This window comes from Gekko japonicus, unplaced genomic scaffold, assembly GCF_001447785.1.
Source record: "Gekko japonicus isolate JY-2015 unplaced genomic scaffold, Gekko_japonicus_V1.1 scaffold80, whole genome shotgun sequence".
NCBI lineage: Eukaryota > Metazoa > Chordata > Lepidosauria > Squamata > Gekkonidae > Gekko > Gekko japonicus.
Genome location: NW_015168047.1, coordinates 891831 through 915857, shown reverse-complemented (window position 1 = coordinate 915857; position 24027 = coordinate 891831). Strand labels below are relative to the sequence as shown.

General features: G+C 43.8%; 1 protein-coding gene across 1 annotated transcript in view; it reads left to right on the top strand.

Annotated features, from left to right (window-relative positions):
• The window catches only part of GPR158 (G protein-coupled receptor 158), a 193656-nt gene that overhangs the window by 80615 nt on the left and 89014 nt on the right, over positions 1-24027 (top strand). Inside the window, 1 exon segment of the mRNA XM_015414287.1 lies at positions 20929-21031. Coding sequence (XP_015269773.1) covers positions 20929-21031 — 103 coding nt within the window.

The following is a 24027-nucleotide window of genomic DNA, read 5'->3' as shown; positions in this document are numbered from 1 at the left end:
AGTATTTTTTACTGATGCAAGACTAAAATCTTCTCTGACCCAGACATTGCAAGGTTTTGCCCTTAAGAACCACAGAATCATGAACTTTGTACCTATTATGTTGTCTGCTAGCAATATCAGACCTACAAGAGGAAAGCCTTCTATATAACAGGCCTTTCTAACATCCTAATAAAATATTACTTAAAAGAGAAATCCATAAAACCAGGAAAAAATGTGAATATGAACAATCAAGAATAAAAAAAACTTTAAAAAAATCTTTATATTCCCATTCATACTACATTTCTTTGAAAGGTACAGAGACTGAAGGAAGCCATTTTGGTCCATAGAAATATCCAGTGACAAAAGCCATGTTATGTCCTTTATTGGGACCAACAAAATAGTGTTCAGGTTTAATGGAATTCTTCATCATAGCCCCAAGTATAAAACAAAAGCAAATTTAGAAACAGTTAAATTTTGTATCCAGATTTTTTTCTATTCACAAGATTTCTGTTTGTTTGCGTCCAGCCACAGAAACAATCACTTATTTAAATGGGCAAAACTTAAGATTCTTATTTGCAAGTCCCCTTGCTAGTTGCAAAAAAGAAAGAAAGAATAAAGTGCCCAATTATGCACGAAGGATATTGGGTTGTGTTTCCATGTGTACACAGAGAGTCAAAGGGTGTGAGATGGGTGGCAAAAACAAGCCAGATTTTGCAGCTATGTGGATGTTAGATGACACTAAAATTATCTACTCTTCTTTTTTGCCTCTTGAGACAAGTTGAAATGCACACAGACATTTAGAAGAAGAAGAGAAGAGATTGGATTTATACCCCACCCTTTACTACCCAAAGGTGTCTCAGAGCGGCTTACAAACTCCTCTCCCTTCCCCTCCCCACAACAGACACCCTGCGAGGTAGGTGGGGCTGAGAGAGCTCTTGACAGAAACTGCTCTTTTTCAAGAACAGCTCTTATCAGAACTATGGCTCGCCCAAGGTCATCCAGCCAGGTGCAAGTGGAAGAGTGGGGAATCAAACCCGGTTCTCCCAGATTAGTCCGCGCACTTAACCACTACACCAAACTGGCTTAGAAGGTGATAAGTAGCTGTGAAAAATTCACCAGCTAAATTTCTGTAAATCAGCTGGCTATTAGGCACAGGAACAGGGCCAGAAAAAGTTGGCACCTCTGGAAGGAAGAAGGCATGCCAACAAACAGGCATTCTGAATGGGATGTTGTGGAGCTAATAAGTGAAAATCATTCTAGGAAGTGCTTATAAAATGACATGTTGTCTTCCCTGCTGATGTAGGGAAGGTTAGTTTTTCCAGAGGTAACAAGTGAGGGAAAACAAAGCTGAGCCAGCATCTTGTTTATTCCTTCTAGAAAGGAGCTACACGTGCAGAAGTAAATACACCAACGGGGTCTCTCCCCCTTGGAGGACCAAGATTAGGTCCATTGCTCACTGGTACAGGTCATGTTTTACATGTAGGAAGTTCCACGCTCAGTTTCCACTTAAAGTATCTTGGGTAACAGTTGTTGGGAAAAAGCTTTCTCTGTTTGAGATCCTGGAGCCAATCGGAGTGGGCATTACTGAGCTAGATGGACCAATGGTCTGACTCAGTATAAGGCAGCTTCATATGGTCAGGAGGGGGCGTGCTTCTGCCCCTTCCACTGCAAGAACATCCATATTCCACATCCTTATGGTCTGACACCCAACATGATGTAGTGGTTAGTATGTCAGACTGGGAGTGGAGAGATCCAGATTCAAATGCCCACTGTGTCGTGAGCTTCTCTGGGTGACCCACAGTGCTTAAACAGAGCTACACCATTCTAAGCGCATTGAATTCAGTGAACTGAGAAGGATGTAATGTTGCTTTGGATAGCATTGCCAGACCAACCTACCTCATAGGATGAGGGGAAACATAACTACACTGAGCACTTTGGAAGAAGTGGGTGTGACTCAGCAGTAGAATACCTGCTTTGTAAGTTAAAGGTCCCAGGTTCAATCCCTGGCATCTCCAGTTAAAAGATCAGGTAGCAGGTGATGTGGAAGACCTCTGCCTGAGACCCCGGTGAGCTGCTGCCAGATTGAGTAGATATGGCCCTTGATGGACCAATGGTCTCATTCAGAATATGGCTGCTTCATGTGATCAAATGCAGACAAGAAAATCTGATGAATAAACTCAACGGTTACTCCTTAAGAGAACAATGAGTGAACCAGCCTAAGAATGTAAGCCGAGTACATGAATTCCTGAGATAGATAAATGCTGAACATGGTAGACACACCTCTGTCCCTTCCGTCTTCTGAATACTCCACAGGGGCAACTTTTTGCTTTGGACTTAATGTCTTTGGAAGTGAGTCAAGAGGGTAATCAAGTGGCGAACCCTTAGAACTTTGATTAAGTCTATCATATTCTAATACTGATGGGTTTTTAAATACTAATATGTATTCGCCTATTATGAATAGGTATTCAAGCCTTCTATCTGAGCACGTTGTGGCATAGTGAAGTGGCTTAACTGAAGTGTTATATACCGTGGACCTTTTCATTCTGAATTAATGTCTTCTGAATTTTGCTGTGCTTGATTTTTTTTTTCTTTTCTTTTGGCAGAAAAATGAGAATTCACTAATGGCATTCCCTTGGCCAAATGTTGAACTACTACATTCCTTTAATTAATATTTGATCAAGCCCTAAGAGCACTTTGCAGAGAATTCAGATATGCTGGTGCTACTTTACAAGGAGTGAGACCTTCCAACCTCAGTCTATTTCACCCACCCTCCAGAGCACAAGCTTATGTTTATATTAAATGAATGGACCAGATTTCTTCTTTCCATGTAAAATAGATGAATGCGTAAGTTAAAGACCTGCAGGTTGTCCAACAAATTTATATTTAAATGCAGGTGCACAGATGTCATTTGGGGTTTCTTTTCAGCCTGTATTCAGGGCAAGGGATCTGAATTTGTAGAGATTAATTTATAATTGTTTTGGTTAACTTGGCTAATTTGTTTTAAAAGATGTATCCAACCTTTCAGCTGTAGAGTCCCAAGGCACTTAACAAAGAGATGAGATCAGTTCATCACTAAAACAATTGAAATGGCACATTATTCGAACACCAACTGACAGCCATAGAAATAAAACAGGAAAACTCAGTAGATGATAAAACCATTACACATAGAGCAGTGGTCAAAAATAAGTCAAGAAAACCAAATTAAATAAAACCAGAACAAATCTTCCTAACCTATTCCTTGAACTATTTAGATTTGGCTCGTGATCAATGGATGTGGGAAAGGAATTCCACAAATGAGGTGCCATCACTGCAAAATCCCTACTCCCCTCTTCATATCCGAAGGTGTGTGCACACAGAGGAGTGAATAATGATACAAGAACAAATGCTTCTTTGTATCCTGATCTTGAGTGGCTTTCAGCTTTGACAGTGCAATCCTAAGAATTATACCCTTCTAAGTCTATTGACTTCAGTGAATTTAAAAAGGGGTAACTGCTCGGAAACCACCATAGGAGAAGTCCTAACCAGCACTTTGAATTGTGTTTGGAAACTAGGGGTGTGCAAAAAATAATAATAAATGCGGCTGGATTCGGATTCGGCCGAATTGGGCAGAATCAATTTCGGCCGGCATAAAGACTCCCTCATGTCAATTTCGGCAGTACCAACCGATTCAGGAGTCTTTCGGCCAGCCGAATGTCAGTTTCAGCCCCATTATAGCCTATGGGCCATTGAAGTCAATGGCGAAAACATAGGGTATATTCTGGGGGCTGGAGGGGAGGGGATTTGAGGGAGAGACTCCATACTCACAGGTTAGCTGCTGGAGCTTCTCCCTAAGATACCAACCAAGTTTGAAGAACATTGGATCAGAGGGTCCAATTCTACGGGCCCTCAAACAGGTTGCCCTATCCCCTCCATTGTTCTCTATGGTGCATGCCTACAAATGTGTAGATCAGGTGTGTCGCCTTCTACCCCAATCCTTTCCCCCTCCCATCATGATCAGTCATGCTGTCCACATATATGAGTCACATTAAGCTGTTGTATACTGAATCAGACCATTGGTCCATCAAGATCAGCATTGTCTACTTAGACTGAATCAGCCTGTTGGTCCATTAAGGTCACCATTGTCCATTCAGACTGGCAGTGGCTCTACAGGATCTCAAGCAGCAGTATTTTACCTCCTACCTCCTACCTGACCCATTTAACTGGAGATGCCGGGGATTGAACCTAGGACCGTCTGCATGCAAAGGAGATGCTCTACCACTGAACCATGGCCCCTCTGTTCAATGCTATATTTAAATCTGTTTCAAAAAGCATGATGTAATCATACCTTCCCCCCGATAGTCTACAGTCCAGAGTTCTAACTCCCCCTCAATTTGATAACCTCTTTCTGTGCTTCCTATGGACCAAATTTACTTTTCAATATTCCATGTGAGCTGTCTGTTCTACAGGTTGTTTTGGTAACTGCTCGTGAGCATAAGCATTAAGCTATTAATGGAGAAGCTCCCCAAATTATCTTCAGTTTGTTGAACAGATTACGCATGCTACAGCCTCCTTCCTAATGAACTAGCATATCATATGCATTATCTGTTCTTGCCTAGGGATACTGTCATCCCTTGTTACTTTTGTCACCAGCAAGGGGTTGAAGAATTGAGAAAGCCATTTTAAGTCAATGCATTATAGCAAATTCTGTGCTGTTTTCTCTTGCTTCCTTAAAAAGTAGGTTGGTGGTTTTTTTTGAAAAAATTGCAAATGCAGTAAGCCATTGGCTGAGAATAAAGTCACAATTGACATTCCTCAATTTTAACCCCTTCCATGGTTTTCATAAGCCACACCCACAATTCTGTTCCTATAATATACTATTCATATGGTATGGCTGAAAAATAGTGTGTAGTGTTGGGCCTTGCCTAAATGTTATACAGGGCGTTTTCTATTTTCACATCTTATATTTATTAGTTTGCAAAGGCTATTGTATGCATTTCATGTGCAGAGTCATTAGCTTTCCAGCTCAGGAATCCACCTCAAGAATTTTATCTTTTTAGCCTGTGGATTGCTTATATTATGTTCATGGAAAGAAGGCTTTCGTAACTGCTAGCCACTGAGTTCTGATTCCAAACTATCTGAAAGAATGGAGATCATCTGACTGTGTGTGTGTTTTTATTTCTCCTTCAAAGTACTGCCTTCTGTAATTTCCTTTAGAATTTTCCAGCAGTTTGTTCATTGTCGTCGTCCCCCCCCCCGTATCCTCAAAAGAAATTATGCAAACAGACTGGATTCCAAGGATGAGTCCTGGAGGATAATAACAGGGATACACTACAGGGTCAGGGCCTGTGCTGGGGCAGGGGGCTGGATTTCATATGAGAATAAAGGCTGGAGCGGGCTTGAAGAGCTTAACAGACAGCAGTAACAAGAGTGCCCTGGGTAGATGTGGCAAGGTGGACAAAGCTGAAACAGTGCCATCCAGCGTTACACCCTCTTTTAAGTCTTTTAGGATTGCACGGGAAGTCAAGAGTACATCAAAGGATAGTGAGCTATTTAACAAAGGACTAAGCCACAAGCATTTAGGATTCAGCTTGATATGTGGGTAACTAAGCGGCACGTGAGCTTTCAAAGGAGGATGGAATGTAACACTACACCACAAGTTCTGTCTTCGTAGGGTTACCAGGTCCCTCTTGGCAACTGGCGGGATATGGAGGGACTTGCCAGGAGTGGGAGGGAGGCCCAGGCAATGTCACCAATGACATGACTACATCACTTCTGGCGTGCACTGGAATTGACATCATCACATTGTGACATTGTGGTGATGCTCTGGTATTTGGGCAAAAAAAAATGGCTTCCATCATAGAGTGGTTGCCCAAATACCAGAGCATCACCTGGATATTGCTGGTGTGACGATGTCACTTCCTGTGCATGCCAGAAGCGATGTTGCCTCATTGCTGGCAATGTTGCCTGGGCCTTCCTCTTTCTCCTGGTAAATTTCCCTGCTGGCCAGTTGATAGGGGGCAGGGCCTGGCAGCGGGGAACCCTGCCTCCACCGGGGGGGGGGGCTGGCAACCCTGTGTCTTCAGCATCTGGACTCCCAAGCTACTTCTGGGATTGCCTCCTCTGTAGGGGTTTAACATGAAACTATGAAACCTTATTGAAAAGTACAGGAAACGAGCCTGCTAGATGCAGTACCTGCTCAGATATGGACAGACTCCAGGAATGGATCCCTCAAACTGCAGCTCCAGTTCAAGTTGGGCAGAATTAGACCTGTGCAAATAAGATTTCTTTCCTCAGCTTCCTTTTCTGCCTTAAATTATCCCACAGATGCTTGTTGTAAGGGTCATGTGGGTAGGGACTGTTGTTTCTGTGTTGCCGTGGTTTGGCACAGCTAAGGACATGCTGCTGGCACTGAAAATAATTTCCTGAAGCAACAGATACTTTAGGAAAGTCCCCCTCCCCACCTCCCTGTGGCTGCTTTCTGCTGTGGTGACACTGAAAATAGTCATGCATTTAAAATGCCTGTAGCTATATGGCAGGGCTAAAAGTATTCAGCATTTATAATGGGGGAAAGTAGGTTTCTAGGTTACTGTGGGGAAGGAAGCAAACAGTATCCTTGGAATAGAGAGCTGTAGAAAGGGAGTGCTTCACTTCAGCTTTCTCTTCTATTTTCTCCCCTACCTGCCCTGTCTGTAGTGCTTTGATAACTTTAGACAGCCGCTGACAACTTCCACAACAATGGTGTTGTTTTCTACAAGGGTCACAGCGAACCTTTGAAGTCTTTGATGTGGGAAAAAATATATTCAGATGCCATTAATAATTTCACAAATTTCCATTTAAATATCTCCTTGCTGCCCTTTTGAATGAACTATAGAACCATCAGATTTGACTGAAGGGTCTGGAAGGAACCCCCCCCCCCCACTTCACAGCCCAGTATTGACTTTCACTTATTTATTAAACTATTCCTATCTGGTCTTTCAAGGTCGCTTGCATCTTTTTTTTCAAAGGCACAGCTACCACTGAAACAATAAAATCAAATAACAGGAAGAATGAAGGCAGGGACACTTAAAATCAGAAAGCTCAATGGTGAACTAAAAATATTCAGCAGTGGCTCCCTGTATTGGGAGGCGGAATCGTAAAAATTGTAAAGCAAATGCTCTCTAGACTTAGCACTGTTTTCAGCCATCGACAAAGAGAGCTTCCAAGTGGGTATTTTGGTCTGGCTTGGGTCTCAAAGGGAAGTGGCTTTAGTAGCATTCCTATAGGGCATTGTGGTGCATTTGTGTACCTTCTGGATTCCTCTCTGCTTCATTGCAGTCTTTGCTACAGTTTGGGGGTGGGGGTGGGAAATATCACAGTCAAAGTCAGGTAAGATCTGTATGGAAAAGAAAGTATAGATTTTTCCTAGGCCTGCCCACATCAGTGCTGGTTGCCCTGCCCAAGCCCCCCACAGCTGTCATTTCTCCTCTCCCCTCGTGCCACCAGAAAGCTTTTTTCCATTTGTTTGCCCATTAGTCAATACATGACATATTACTGTAGCGATTAAGAATGAAGCCCTGAAAAAGCCCTCTGGTGTTTTGGGCAATGGGAATGGCAGCTGCAGAGGAATAAAGCAGAGAAATGGTAGGGAAGCCTTGCATGTGGATGCTCCGTCGCTGCAGAGAGTGCCCCCACATTTGGAGCAGCAGCAAGAGTCAGGTGGAGAACTGTTGCCCTGTGGAAGCGGTGCAGTCCTAAACAGAGTTACACCCTTCTTTGTCCATTGACATCTGTGAAAGTGCCAAATGAATCTTCTTGGGGAGGAATTTCAGAGTCTCACTTATAGTTGCCAGCTACAGCTATCAGCTTGCAGGGAGGATTGCGGGGGGGGGGGAAGCTCTGACATGGGACATCACTTCCAGTGAAAACCCCAAATGACATCATGACATCAGGGTGACACTCTAGGATTCATCCAAAACTCTATGTGTGCTAGCATGATGCCAGCAGGTCCTCCCCTTTCCCTACATTTCCCCCACTGGCCTTTTAAGCACTGCTGGGGATAAGGGGGAATTGCTGGGAGACCTTGCCACCCCCCTAGTCTCACTGCCACTGTCATATATACTCATCCAATGCAACCTCACATGTTGGAGGCATATGCTACAGGGCCTGTAAGGAAGATCCAAAACTCCAGATCAGTGCAAATGAGAGAATATAGTCTTTGATGTAGCTAAGAAGCTTGTTGTTGTTGTTGTTGTTGTTGCTGTTATTTTCTTCTTAGACTTCTTAATCATCCCATCATGATTTGTGCTGGGCTCTGGGTGATTTACAACATGATATTAAGTCTTAGAAACAATTTAAAGCATCAAATATTATAAGATTAATAACATTAAAACCAATTTAAAGGTTTAAATCAATTTAAGGATTAAACCAGTATTGTGAATTGGGCCTGGCAAGCAACAGAAAACCAGTGTAGTTGCAACACTGGCATGGTCTGATCCACATAGAAAGCTCCAGTATCAAAGCCTTTTCCACACCTTTCAACAGGAGCAGCCAGTCTACTAGGCCATTATAGGAGGGCTAGAGCACAGAGGTGGTGTGGCTAGCAAGCCGCCCTGCCCTTACTGTGATGTAGAATCATAGAATCATAGAGTTGGAAGGGACCTCCAGGGTCATCTAGTCAGGTCTGCTTCTTCCCTTGCTCCTTCTCTCCATTGGTGACATGGGGGGGGGTGAGATTAAAAGGTAGGAAGCATTGAGGAGGGGGGCTGCCACTAGGTTAGGGGAGAGGATCACCTTGTCAGATTAGGTTGAGATGTGTCGCCATGTTCATGTATTCCCATGCTCTGCCCATCTCTTTCCTTCCTTGGTTTAATCCCAGTTCGGAATTCCAGTTTGTGGAGTATAAATAAACTCTCTTTAACGGAGGTGCCTGCATTTAGATGTCACAGCAAACTAGAACTTAAATCAAACCAGAAGTTTCCAATTAAGCTTTGTGTGCGAAGTTTCCAAAAGTTGGACGAGCAAGGGCAGTACAGTGACATGGAACAACCTGAGGGTATGCCTGTTACAGACAAACCTCCATAGTGATGTCTGAATACAGCCAGATATTCCATAAAGCAGCATTAGTTCCTCTTCTTCTCCCAAACAAATAGAAAGTTTTATAGCTGTCAAACTAGGAGTCCAAAGCAATTTACCATAGTTTGATCTGAGGCAGGAAGGGCAGGAAAGACAGGTGTAAAATTATTTTCCACATAGTTAAACAATTTCCACCAATTCTCCCTTCCCACTGTAGACCCATCCAAATCCTCAGAGTTCTCTGTCCTCCCAGGAGTGGTATTTCCTGAAGATCGTTTGGCTGTTTTGGGTGGGGGGAGGAGGCAGAAAAGTTCCATTCCACTCATGGGAAATACACTACAGCTCCAACCCATTGAGTTGTGCCCAATGAAGAAATGATAATTTTGCTTCTGTTTTGATTACGTACTCATGAGGATTCATAGTTGATGTTTCTGGAGACGGCTGAAGTGCTGGTGGCTTTTTGTGGCTAGAATTTTCTTCCATCATTGAAGGTCAATAGCTACTGGAAGAAGAAAGAGCTTCGGGGGCTCCAGTTGGATGCTACTTCTGCTGTCCCCCTCTGTGTTAAGAACCTACATCTGTTTGTGTCTGTGAGCCTGTTTTTATGACACCCAGTCCAATTCATTCTGTCACACAAGAAGAAACACTCATAATGGCATCGAATAAAATTTTCTCTGTCAGACAAACACTTTTTTGAAACAGTAGCTGGTCAGTCCTGTGGAGTAGGTATCTGAATGTTCCATTAACTGCTATGCATTGATAGTATATTTGATATTGAGTGCCCGTGACCTCAAGTCCTGGCTGCTTTACATTGAACCTGAAGTTGGAACTATCTTGTTTTGCTGACAGGATGAATTTCCTTAATGCTGGAAGTCGCAGGTTCCTTCAAGCATAAAAGATCTTAAAGCTTGTTTAATCAAAGTTTGCTTTTAAGTTGATGATCAGAGCTTGCTAGATGTCAAAGAGTCTTATGACACATTAATGGCTAATACATTCCCCCCCCCCCAGGGACCAAACTATATATGCAAGAGGAGTTCTCCTCTGTTCACTTATGGTTGCGTGTGGGACTCAAAGGCCATGGAATGAAGGACACTGGAGCAGGCCTGTAGCCAGGATTTTGTGGCTGGTGTGGCAAAATATTTCTGGTGGGACTGCCATTATTTTTATGTCAGCTCCAATCCGCCCCCGGGCCTGACTGCTGGCAGCCACCCTTCTCCCTCCCCTCCTGCAAGACTTAAAAGGCCCTTCAGCTGATCAGTGGGGAGCACGTGGCTCGCTGATCAGCTGGAGGGCCCTTTAAATCTTGCAGGAGGGAGGGAAAGGGGCATATGCCATCCCCCGCTTCTTCTCAAAAGCATTTAAAGGATCTCTTTAAATGCTTTTGAGAAGAAGGGGGAGCCCGGGCATTTGGCCCCCTTTCTTCTAAAAAGATCTTGTGGGACTGGCCCTTTAAGGAAGGGGGCGGAGCCCCAATAGCCCCACTGTAGCTACGCACCAGCACTGGAGTCAGGTCTGCGATGATTCTAGCAGTCGAGCTAGATGCCAGTGACCTGTGATTAGGATTCCTCATGATATTTATTTATTATATTTATACCCCGCCCATCCTGCGAACAGGCTCAGGGCAGCTCACAAAAGCGGTACAAAGTACCTAAGTACATAAAACCAATAAAACATTTAAAGAACATCAAACAATCAAAATTCTATCATACATCTCATACTAGTTTAAAGTGCTCCAAATGTAGAAGGATTGATGGCGTGCTCATAACTGTGGAATCCGAGGTCTTGGTCCAGCAGTGTCCCACGTACTCTCTGATGTAAATAGCGGCCAAGCGACGGGTTAGGGCCAGTCCTATGCTCCAGATGGCCAGGTGGAGTAGTTGGTGGTGTTACTGGCGGCGGCTCCTAATTGAAAGCCTGGTGGAAGAGCTCCGCTTTACAGGCCCTGCGGAACTTCAAAAGTGATATTTTTAAAAGGTAATTAACATCACCCATATAGCTGTGGTGAAGATTGGGGAAGGGTTGCTGCATGAGGAGATACAGTGTTCAATTCAGTGGGAGGGGGGGTGAAAAGTACGCAAACGGAGAGTGATTTCAGCAAAGCGTACTTTATTCTATCCGGAACAAGACGACTTTGGCCGGCTCGCAGGCCGTCTTATATCCCCGAGAAACTGCCACCCGAAACACACACCCCTACTTCCCTATAAGTTATTTACAGAGGCCGAGAGTCCCATAGGCTCTTGGCCGGGAACCTAGCCCCCTGATTGGAGCGGGCTAGGATCCGCATAGTCCATTATCTCTTGGAGCGAAGCTCAACGTTTGTCTCTGGACTTGTCTGGACTTGTCTGGACTGGATACATTACACCGGGAAACCCTAAAAGTTACTGTAGTTGTTATTTTCTCCTTGCTGAACTATTTGGAGCTTCATAGGAGGATCTAAATTGGGGGAGAAGTGTGGTAAGTAATGGTTAAAAGACCCCCTTCCTCAGAAACCTTGACTGATCTTCAAAGCAACAGTGTTGATGTGTCTAGTTTGCCCTAGATATCAGCCCAACATCTCTTCACAACAGTGGTCATTGTGATAAAGCAGTTGTTGTAGTTATGCTGCTAATTTAACACCTGTCTTGGGAAAGCAACTCAGAATTTTAACAAAAATACTTGAAAATGATGTTGACTTTGACATCAGCAACAGCATGTCCTGGGAGAGTGAAGTCTTTCCCCCATTTTCCTGAAAATTGCCATCTTCAATGTTAGATTTGAGTGGTAGCTGACCGGCTTGTCCTACATAATTGGAGAAAGGACCTTGTTTGTAAGTGATGCTGCATGCCATATTGGAGAATGATTAGGAGGCCAGGCTCTTAATGGTATGGCTGATGTTATCAAGGCCTCTCATAGCATTACCAAAGAATAAATGGACACAGATTGGAAATCAAATATGACCATCTTTGGAAACTTGTGGAAGAGCATTTCTGCTTCCCCAAACATTCCTTTCCTTACCTCAAAGTCACAACAAAACTTCAGAAGGGTGTTGAACTAACATTTAACAATCAATTTGATTCTGTTATCCATCTCTTAAATTTCAAACCCGCTATTTCCTCCCAAAGAACTCAGGGTGCTGTACATAGTTCTGCTCTCCTCCATTTTATCTTCACAAGAACTCTATGAAGTAGGGAACGGTGAGAGAGAGAATGCCTAGCCTGTGGTCCTCCAGTGAGCTTCATGGCTGACTGGAGTCCTGCTGCTTCAAAGAAAAGCAATTGTCCTGCCTAGGGAGGGTGAAGCAAATGACTTGCTGAGCAACTATGGTGGTTGCTGGAAAACCACAGATATTAGGAGTTGCTATTGGTAGGCTTAATTAGGCTGCTGGGCAAGTTTCTATGCCTGAACCATTGTTTTAATGTAATGTTTATAGAAGAATCCTCTAGCAGAATTTAACAGATAATGATGGCTTTTGGATTGCAGGAAGTGTGGAGCACGTTTTGCTCAAGAACATTAGCTTGCTAATAACTGGAGGTGAAGGTTTTCTTTAACCTCATGTATATAACTTTAATAAGTAAGCTGATTCATTTGATTTCCACTCTATGAAGGAGGTGGTCTAACATGCCTCCCATCAGTCATTTCATTTCTTGTCTAGTAACACATTGCTTTGCTTAAAGGTAGCCAAGCTAAATGTTTATCTGCATGTGGGTCTTTTCATAAGGAGACACCCTGGGAAGCTGAACATTGGGCATCCAGAGCATGCTAGACCAGGGTCCCCCAAAGTGGTGCCACGAACACCATGGCGACCCGCAGACACCTTTCCTTGTGCCCACCAACTGTTGTTAGAAAGTGGGTGTGGCCAGGAGGGGCTTTTGCACAGCAAGACGTCTGATTGGCCATTGGAGATCTGATTGGCTGTACAGATTTTTAAGATGTTGCAAAGATCTTCACTGTATGACTAAGATAAGCTTGAGTGTATATCAGACAATATTTTTAAACACTATGTTCATTTTAAAAGACGTCCTGTTAAGCAGAGCTGCTGCTTGAAATGTTGAACTATTACTATTAGAGTTACACATGGCCTCATTCCCTGAGATTTTGGAGTTGGCTCTGCCTCATGTGACAGCCATTTTGTACTTGGCTCCACTTCTTTTGGCAGCCATTTTGTGGTGGCATCCACCCCCTTGTGTCAGAATTCCAAAAGTGCCTACAGGCTCAAAAAGGTTGGGGACCTCTGTGCTGGATTTTGAGAATGTGCCACTTTCAGAGTTGCAGAGCTCCTTGTAGTGTTGTCTCAAGTATTTTTTTTTAAATAGTAGCTTACTGTGGGGTTAAGACGCTGAGCTGCAGACTGGAAGGTCTGTAGTTCAGCAGTTCGAGACCCTAGTGCCACATGACAGAATGAGCTCCCGTCTCTGGCCCCAGTTCATGCCAACCTAGCAGTCCGAAAGCAAGAAATTCCAAGTGGATAAATAGGTACCGCTTTGGTGGGAAGGTAACAGCATTCTGTGCACATTTGCATTTAGTCATGCTGGCCACATGACCATCAGAACATCTTCGGATAGCCCTGCCTCTTCGGCTTGGAAACAGAATTGAGCACTGCCCCCTAGAGTCAGATCCGATTAGCTTTTGAGCAAGGGAAACCTTTACCTTTACCTTTACCTTTACCAACTGTTTGTACCCTGTATGCATGTGTGCACTCTAGCAAATCAAACCCACCCTGGATGCCTGTAATTAATAATAGATACTAGTTCTTTTTAAAATTTTAATTCTGTCAGAAAAGCTCAAGCCCATCACTGAAGTTTATGATCCTACACCTGGCAGTTTCTAAATAACACAGACAACGTACAGCTTTCTTATTTTCCAATGGCTATACTGTGCATAGGCAATGCACATCTATATGCCTGGAGGTCATATTGATTCCTATGCAGAGACGTAGAGTGAAACATTTGCTGGAGAGTTTTCCACTGCAGAAAATTTTCCATTTCTAAAGATTCATTGTTTCATAAAATTAATGACAGCAAATAGATGTCATTCCCAATACCATATTAAGCATTTCAAAGTTGGAACTTCAACGTTTCTTCAGGTGAGTATCCCTACAAATTGTGAGAAAGAATACATGTGTGCTTGGCTGATTTGTAAAGCAAGAGTGGGAGGAATAATGCCACAATAACATACAGTAAGCCAAATTAAATAATCATATTAAGAATTCACATGATTGGTTTTATTTATTTATTTCCTAAATTTCTACCATGCCTTTCTGCCTTCGCCAGGGCCACTAAGACAGCTCTGATTTAGTCTGCACTGTCAAATGTAAATTTTGTCATATTTATAAGTCACATGGTAGAAGAGGTATCCTAGTCACCAATCTGATGTGGAATTTACAAGTAATGTAAATTATGCTGGGGAGAGTAATAGAGAAATTGACATGTTCCATAGATCTCCTTACAAAAGATACAGAGGGGCTTCCAGCTTTCCTCCCATACCATTTTGGCCAGTGGAAATAGCTACAGGAAACCCAGTTTGCCCTTGCTCTGGCTCTATGTACATTTCCACTGGCCAAAATGGTATGGGAGGAAAGCTGAAAGCCTCTCTTCCCGCCCCCAGCTCTCTGGAGCTGAATGGAGCTGCCAAGAGCCTTTCACTGTAAGTTCCCCAGTTCATATGTGTGACAGCAAGTCAGGGCAGGCACCTGTGTCCTGACTCGTGTCATATGTAACGTCTTGTTTGACTCTAAGTAGTACCCGATTAAGCACAGAGGTGAGAGCCAGTTTGGTGTAGTGGTTAAGTGCATGGACTGTAATCTGGGAGAACTGGGTTTGATTCCCCACTCCTCCACTTGCAAGCCATAGTTCTGTCAGAGCTGTTCTTGAAAGAGCAGTTCCCGAAAGAGCTCTCTCAGCCCCACTCACCTCACAGGGTGTCTGTTGTGGAGAGGGGAAGGGAAAGTCCAAGGGGTTCTCAAGAGTTTTCTCCAGCACCATATGTTTCTAGGGTCAGTTTAAAAAGAGAGGAGACAATAGTTTCTATTCATTCAGCAGAACAGATCTGAAGTAAACAGAAGCCCTTTCCAATACTAATGTATTATTGTGATTGGGAAATCATAATGGCATTACAAAGCCTCTGCCTTTTTCAAATGCTGTTGACATCTACCATATCTAACAGACATTTTCCCCAATATGAACATAATTAGAACCTGGGGATAAATCAGCAGAGCTCCTGTGAATGACCTTGCATGAGAAGAAGGATCTAAAATATAGTCAGTTGCTCTTCCACCATTCAGGAGTGCCACTGGACCACGCCAGCTGTTGTTCATATGCAATATCCAGGGAGAAGTTAATGAAACAGTGTGGTTTGCAATTCCCCATGAGTTCTGCTCCAGCAACTGTACTGCAAGGGCAAGCTTTCAGCTCTTGTTAAATTCTCTCTTCCTGTATTGTAACCCCCCCCAAAAAAACATATTAGATATATTTACAAGACATAGGCCTAACAATGGCTGTAGGACACAGTAGCTAAAAACTGAACCTTCATATTTGGAGACAGCTCACCTCTCAGTGCCAGAGGCTAGAAAGAGAGCAGCTAGGGATGGTTGTTGTAATCATGCCATGCTTTTGAGTCTCTCAGAAGCATGTGGCTAGCTCTGGCTGGACTGGACAGACATTTGGAGCTGATCCAGCAATGCAATTCTTACATTCTTATTGTGGATGAAATAAATTCCATCTGTATTTCTTAGTACAGTGAATGCAGGATTTTAAAAAGAGCTGAGCAGGGTCAAACAGGATACCAGCATGTTGAAAGAGATGAGAAGGTGGAGAGCTCCTTCTCTCCACCACAACCCACAATAGTAAGGAAGTACTTCTTCACCCAAAGAGTGATTAACACATGGAATTCACTGCCACAGGAAGTGGTGGCGGCTACAAGCATGGACGGCTTCAAAAGGGAATTAGATAAGCATATGGAGCAGAGGTCCATCAGTGGCTATTAGCCACAAGGTATAGATAGGGGCTCTGGGGCAAGTGATGCTCTGTCTTGGTGCTTGGGGGGGTCAACAGTGGGAGGGCTTCTAATGTCCTGGCCCCACTGGTGGACCTCCTGATGGCACCTGGTATTTCTGGCCACTGTGTGACACAGCGTGTTGGACTGGATGGCCTGATCCAACATTGGCGTCTCTTATGTTCTTATGTAAGGTTTAGTAACTCTGTCTTTCTGTGAACAGTAGTGTTATATGAACCCACCATTTAAAACTGTATAGAGTTCAAAGATTCCAGTCTTTTATTTATTTATAAGGTTAGTTTCTTGAACTTCTACTTAAAAAGCACTTAGGGAGACTTACAAAGAAAACAAAACATTAACAAATAAAAATAATTTAACTGACATATTAAGATAAAATACATAAAATAAATAATGGTAAGACAGTAGCAGTTAAAACCTTCATGCAGCCCTTCCAACTCTGGATTTAAAACCCTGACACTATGTGTAACCTTGTGGGTTTGGCCCTCTATTGGAGTTTGGGGGGGGAAGGTATTTTGTTTCTGTGGGGAAACTGTAGGACTGTCAGGTGGGGAGGGGGAGTACTGAAGAGAAAAAAGAGAGATCTCTGAGGAGAAAAAGAGGAGACAGAAGTCATCTGGGTCAGCTTAGCCTAGTGGTTCCTTTGCATTCAGACTTCTCTCTGAACAATCAGTTAATAGTCTGAGTCCCAAGAACCTTTTTCTCTTCAGAGATCTCTCTCTTTTTCTCCTCAGAACCCCCTTTTCCCCGTAGAACCCCCCCCATCAGAACTATCCTACGGTTTCCCCACAGGGATAAAATATCTCCCCCCCATCTCCAATAGAGGGCCCAACCCACAGGGTTACATATGGATACATCCTTAAATATTGTTACAGAACCTATCACATTTAAGAAAGACACAAAATGGCTGATTTAATGCAGAAATAATTCTGAGCTGTATATATGTATTGTGATATTTCTGACCCACCTTCTGGTCACAGGACCCTCACAGTGGCTTACAATAATTCAGTAAATTTAAAAAGCATCAAAATTATTACAATAAAAATATACTAGCAGAGAAGAAAATGCAAGCAACCCCAAACAATAAAACTAACAGAGCTACTCAACCTTGCCAAATTAGGAAACAAGGGATCAATCCAACAGTTAATTCAATTAGAGTTTGCATAAAGATAAGAACCATTTCCCTTAAGACTAACAGGAATCATGTGTGGCACTGACAGTGCAAAATGAGCTTCATGGAGGACAGACTTCAGCAGTGGCAGGTGACTACATGAGAAGAGTCTTCTCTGTGCCAAAGTTTGGAAGGCAAGATTATATGGAGCAAGGCCTCTTTGGTTAACTTCAGGCATATGTCAGGAAAGATGATCCCTGTTATGTAATTAACATCAGGAAAATATATATCACCAGGTGTGGTGATGAAAAATATTATGAAAGAATGGATCAGAACTAGAGCTTGTTTGCAGTATTCTCTGGAAAGGCCTGAGCAGGGCTATTTTTGGGCAGGAACACACAGGAATGGAGTTCCGGCTGGCTCCCAAGTTGGCCACGCCCAGCAGGAACTCATTAGCATAATAGGCCACACCCAACAGCAGAAACTCATTAGGATTGGCTACATTAGGGGTGTGTGGCCTAACATGCAAAGGGGTTCCTGCTACCAAAAAAGCCCTGGGTTTTGACAACAAACAAGGTAAACAGAATAAGAAGCAAAAGGTGGGTGTGGCTGGATGACCACACGTCTGATAACATGGGGGTGTAGCCTAATATGTTAATGTGCTGTGCTGTCAGGGGTGTGGCCTAATATACTAATGAGTTCCTACTGTTGGGTGTGGCCTATTATGCTAATGAGTTCCTGCTGGGTTTTTTCTACCAAAAAAGCCCTGGGCCTGAGCATAGTTGAAATGGTTGCCTAGCAACCGAAGCCCACTGTCCTGCCCTAGTAGGGTTCAGTGTATGTTGGGTATGAGACAGTAGTTGTGGTAGGGTAGGCGGCCCTTGGCTGTCTTCAGTTTTTATTACAAGGCAAGGCTACTACTTGGAGGTCCACTGGACCCAACCCACTTACATACCAACTATGGTTGTTGTCACCTTGTAACTTGGCAAATAATGGGCAGCCCAGCCATTCATCACAGCTGTGTGCAGAAAGGAAAAGGGGGTGTAGAATGAGCATGGCTTCAAGGGGCCCATTGTCATCACAATAGACAACGGTTTTGTGTTGCTTTTATCCATCCAGAATTTCTTGGATAAAATGACAGGAATGTACTCTTGTACCTTCATACAGCCCTTGTTCTCACTCTCAGGATCCCTGCTTCAAGCATCCCAACCCATATGAGATTGCTAACACCTCTTCTGTGCTTGCAGTGTTAAATTTGCTCTGTGACAGCATGTCCTGTGCAGATTTGAAAAGGTGAGAGGGTATTTCATTAAAGAGACATATAAGAAAGACATAACTGTCTTAGGATGTATTGTTTTCAAAATGGAACTCAGCTGTAGTACACGAACTATCTAGCTAGAGATATTCATGCGAACCAGAGCAATATTTCTCAGACTGTGAGTCTGGGCCTGAAAGTGGGTTCTGAATCTCTCATAGGTTGTGAGGCCAGGAAGGAGGAGGAAGAACAGAATCTGGATGAACTGGGAATAGGGTTGCCAACTCCAGGTTCAGAAATTCCTGGTGATTTGGGGGGTGGAGCCTGGGGAGGGCAGAGTTTGAGGAATGGGGTATAATGCCATTGAGTCCACTCTTCAAATGAGCCCTTTTCTCCAGGCAAACTAATCTTTGTAGTCTAGAGATCAGTTGTGATTCTCGGAGATCTCAAGGACCCACCTGGAGGTTGGTAACCCAAGCTGGGAGGCAAATTTGGCAAATTTGGGTTTTTTCATAATATATAAACGGTCATAAAATACGGCCTGTTGCTGAGTAACGATATAACTAGAAATACTAAAAATGAAAAATAGAATATAGGCTTGTTTATCGATGTGAGATCACTACTTTTTATGCTGCGGAAGAGGAAACTAGTATGGACTTACTTTGCAAGAGGGTCCTGAAAAATACAGTAATTTAGAAATGCACACCAAACTATACCATAAGTATACATGTGGTCTCACTTCAAAAAGTTTGAGAAGCTCTGCTCTCCCACACCCCTGCTGTGGTGTGCCACCGAGAGATCTCAGTGAAGACAGTGGAATCCTGAAGAACAGCAACTAGCAAAATTTGTACAAGGTATCTAAAACATCTCCTCCAAAAGGCAAAATGCAGATGAAAACAGAGTTTACCAACAATGAATTAATGGATAGATACATAGATTCCTAAAAGGGAAGAAATCTGACTTTATACTTAATAAAAACGGACTGCCCATGTTTTCAGTGGTCCCTATCTTGAAGTGTGTGTGTGTGTGTGTATAATTTGGGGGTTAAATATGCGAAACCATTATATTTCCTGCAAATATCTGTTCTTTGCATTACATTTAGTTCCTCATTTGTCTTTCTGTGGAATTTATTAGGAGACAGGGTGGGCAGTGGCAGGGTGATGACATTGTGCCATTGGTGTTGTGCAGGCTTTCTAGCAATTGTTCCTCCCGGCATCCTCAACCAAGTGGGAGTCCAGGAGGTCTCCTACTGAAGCTGAAGACCTGGTCTCCCTAGACTGTATTAATGTCCTAAAAACCTGTACAAAGCAGGCTTTGACTTAAAAGGAGATATGAGCGGGGAACCTGCAAGAACTTATGGGGTGGCATCTCATTTCCCCCTCTTCCACTATTTCCTGTTTCCCTAAATCTCCATGGTTCCTGCTTCCTTCTCTCCTTCCCTTCCACCAGGTAACCTTCCTTTATTTGCACTCCTGTGTTTAACTTTCCCTCCTTCCCTATCCCTTACAGCCTCTTTCTGGGAAGAACTATGGCCTCATTATGCAATGGCAGCTGCTGGACGCAGTTGCACAGCAGGGAAACCTCAAGGGCTTGCAGGGGTCACTTCACTTTCCCCTTTATCCCCTCCCCCTCCTCTTTATCTCCTTCTGGCAATCCCCATATCCTCTCCCTTTCTTGCTTTTTTCTCTCCTTTCCAGCCATCAACCAACCTTGCTTTTATCTGCTCCCCACCTTCAGGTATTACTTCATTTATACCCCACACTGAGTAATAGAAGCTGCAGGCACTGCTTCGGTTATTTTTTGGGGGATTAACTCCTCAGGAGCTGCGGTGGCTCAAGTGGTTAAGACGCTGAACTGCAGGCTGTGGAAGGTCAGTAGTTCAGCAGTTCGAGACCCGGGTGCCGCATGATGGAGTGAGCTCCCAACTCTAGTTCCAGCTCCTGCCAACCTAGCAGTTCAAAAGCAAGAAATTGCAAGTAGATAAATAGGTACCGCTTAGGTGGGAAGGTAACAGCGTTCCGTGCACCTTGGTGTTTAGTCATGCCGGCCACATGACCATGGAAACGTCTTCGGACAGCGCTGGCTCTTCGGCTTTGAAACGGAGATGAGCACCGCAACCCTAGAGTCGGATTCGACTGGCTTTCGAGCAAGGGAACCTTTACCTTTACCTAACTCCTCAGTGTGTGTTTTTTAACAGGATTATTTAACTTCTAAAGATTTTTACTTTTTTAATGCAGAGCAAATGTGGGACTTTGAGTCACATATTCATAGAAAAGTATTTGATCAGCAAGAATGCTCTGTCCATCAAACTGGGCGGATATAAATTTAATAAATAAATAAATAAATAATAAATATATGAATGGCAAAACAGTTCTGATGCTGAACTTCTGTCTCCAAACAGCTATGTACTTTTGAATTGTTGACATTTTCAGCTTCTTTTAACTCTCTTTTACCTTCACTAGGAGAAAACCCTTTTTATATTTCCAGGCTTACGATGAGGATATACAATACAGGATAAAGGATTGGGCATCTTTTTCATTTGTCTGTCTGTCTTTCTTTCTTACAGTGTATGCCAATTAAAGGTCTTGGATTTGTGCTGGGAGCCTACAAATGCATTTGCAAGGCTGGATTCTATCATCCTGAAATATTTTCAGTGAACAGCTTTCAGAGTAAGTGCCTTTGCTTCAGTTGGAAAGCGCGAGAGAGAGCATTAATAATGCAAGATTCCTTTTTATCCTTGTCAGGGTTATACAGTATATTCCCAATGGCCTGCAATTCTGGGATTATATAATCACTTAAGGAATTTTAGCCCTGTGGTTTGTCATCTGTGATACTCTGGAGAATCTTGTTAAACGTATCTACTTTTAGCAGATTTGATTTGTAAATAAATGCTAAAATATTTTCAAAATTCCCTTTGCTGCTAGACACCTACATGAGACTAGAATTGTGTTCCCTTCCCTGTTTGAGAGTGAATATTTTGCTATCTTTCCCCCCTTTGCATTCTGATTTTGTTATTATAATGCTATGTAAAACAGCTGCTGGATTTCTCAGCATGCAGACCTTCAGAAGTAACATTGCTATATCCCAGTTCCTCAAATCTGGGCAGCCTAATTTGCATATTATGCAAATTAATTTCTACCTATGCAAATCAAACCTATTCATTGTTGTGTTTCTCTTTGGCATCTGAATTTGGAGGAGGGATGGGGGTTGCCATCAGTTTGGGGGAAGGATGCAATTTGGAGTCAGGGAGGGAGGAAGAAAGTGTGGGGTTGATATCTACAGATTTATCTCGGGCCCTGGAATGTCTGGGCTTTCCTAGAAATCTGTGAGAGGGCATGACAACTCTTCTTTAAAATGATCTATTTTTAGAATCAGTCTAGGAAGCAGAAAATCAAGGCAGAGCACACAAGTTTGCACATCATCTTGTGGCTTTCCCTTGGCTAAGGTTGTCAGAAGAGTTAAAGCATAGCTCTAATTGACAAGGCAAGAGATGGTGATTTGGAAAGTGTGCCTTTTCCTTCTTATTGGCCAGTGTGTGCAAGATGGAAACAGAGCAGTATATCACAGCTTCCCCTACATGTCAGTCATAGATTTGACTTTCCTCAGTGGCTAGAACAACTGAAGGATGTTTCTTATTAAATGATACTTAGCACATTTTGCCTCCTATCTATGGGTCTACAAGGGTTAGTACTTTCATTGTTTCAGGCTAGGATACTGAGCCAGGCAGTATAGTGTAGCAGTTGAACTAAGCCTGTGGAGACCTGGATTCAGTTCCTGTTCACCCCAGAATTTTCACCTTGGAAGTCCCTGGCAGTGCATGGAGTTACTGAGATCATTGGGTTCAGATTGAAGTAAATCTGCATAGAGTTGCACTGTGGGTGATCTTGGGACAGTAATTTTTCAATTTTTCTCCTCTCTTCATATCTGGGTTCCCACTTGAGTTGCCAGTCCCCTGGTGAGGGTGGGAGATGCCCTTCCCCACTGTAATGAATCCAGTCCAGACCGCGTGGCCGGCTTGGGCTCCACGCGGTCAGGCACAAACGTCGAGCTTCGCTCCAAGAGACAATGGACTATGCGGATCCTAGCCCGCTCCAATCAGGGGGCTAGGTTCCCGGCCGAGAGCCTATGGGACTCTCGGCCACTGTAAATAACGCATTGGGACATGGGTGTGTGTTTTGGGTGGCGGTTTCTCAGGGAATATAAGCCGGCCTGCGAGCCGGCTAAAGTAGTCTCGTTCCTGATCGAATAAAGTACGCTTCACTGAAATCACTCTCCGTCTGTGTACCTTTCACCCACCTCTTGTTTCCTGCCATCGATTGGAATGGTGGCAGGATAATTTTTTAAAAAAATGGTTGTCAGGCTGATAATGCAATATTGCTTCTGGGAAAAACCTGGAAGTGATATCCCACCTTTCTAGGAATCACCAGATGCTCTGTGGTAAAACTATAGAGTTTTTGGTGATTCCTAGAGAGGACTACATAACTTGTGGTGAAACTATCTATGGTTTTAACATAGAGTTTTTGGTGATTCCTAGAAAGGTATGACATCATTTCCATTTCCCCCTGGAAATGATGTCACACCATCATTAAGGGCTGCCAACCTACATCACCACCTTCTTGGCCTGGCAACCCTAGTCCCCACCCTATGTCAGATGGAGCACAATCATAGATTGCTCCTGAATTCCTGCATGTGCAGTACCCAGTTAGGATTAGGACCATGTGCATGTTGAGGAGGGGCTTCAGCCTTCCCTTCCCTACTATTTTCCAACCTGAAACAATCTGGGAGGGCCCTATTTGGAGAAGCCTATGTATTCCCTGGGATGCATGTGGGTTTCCCCAAAAAGCACAACAGCACCCCCAGAACTGGTTCAGGTTGGGAATATGGTGTGAACGAGAAGGCTGAAGCCAGGGGCAATTTGGGAGGCAAAAATGAGCCTGGAAAGGGTCCGGCCTCCACAGAGTGGAGAGGGAAGGAGGGTCCTGCCTCGGCCATAACCATTGGAGGAAGGAGCAGGCTCACAGCGGCTTCTGCCTGGCTCACGCCCGACCATGGCTGTAGTGGCTCCCATGCACTTTGCACCCATCCGTCTTGTATGGTGTGGGGGCCACTGGCTCCTGTGAGGCAAGGTCTGCCAGTCTGCAACAGTGGCAGCAGCTCTCATTCCCTTTGGTGGGGCCACCAGCTCTCAGTAGTAGAGGCTCCTGCCCTCTTCACATGGGACTGTCCTGGGGTTGAGGCAGTCCCAGTGTGGGGGAAGCTCTCCAGGCTGTCAGTGCACCAGGACATTTGCTGGTGGCTTTAATGGGCAATCCACCCTTGGCTGAAGTCCCTTCTCTATGTGCACTATGGTCTGGACTCTCACTGGGTCCTGCATGTGAAGGAATGAAAGAGAAGCCACAACTGATGTGTGACTATAGTAATTTCCGACACGGTATGGAGACCTGGACACAATCAGCATACTCCATAATGTACTGTCCCTCACAGGGTTGGTGTCAGGATCAAATGGGGTGCGAGAACCATGTATACCTCTCTGTGCTCCTTTAAGGGAGAGTGTGGTAAAATGTACGACATAGATGGAGATGGTGTGCCTCTGCATCACCACTGAAATGCCTGTGTAAGCAGCATGGGTGACCATGTCTGGAAACTCAGGCTGATGCAGAACTCA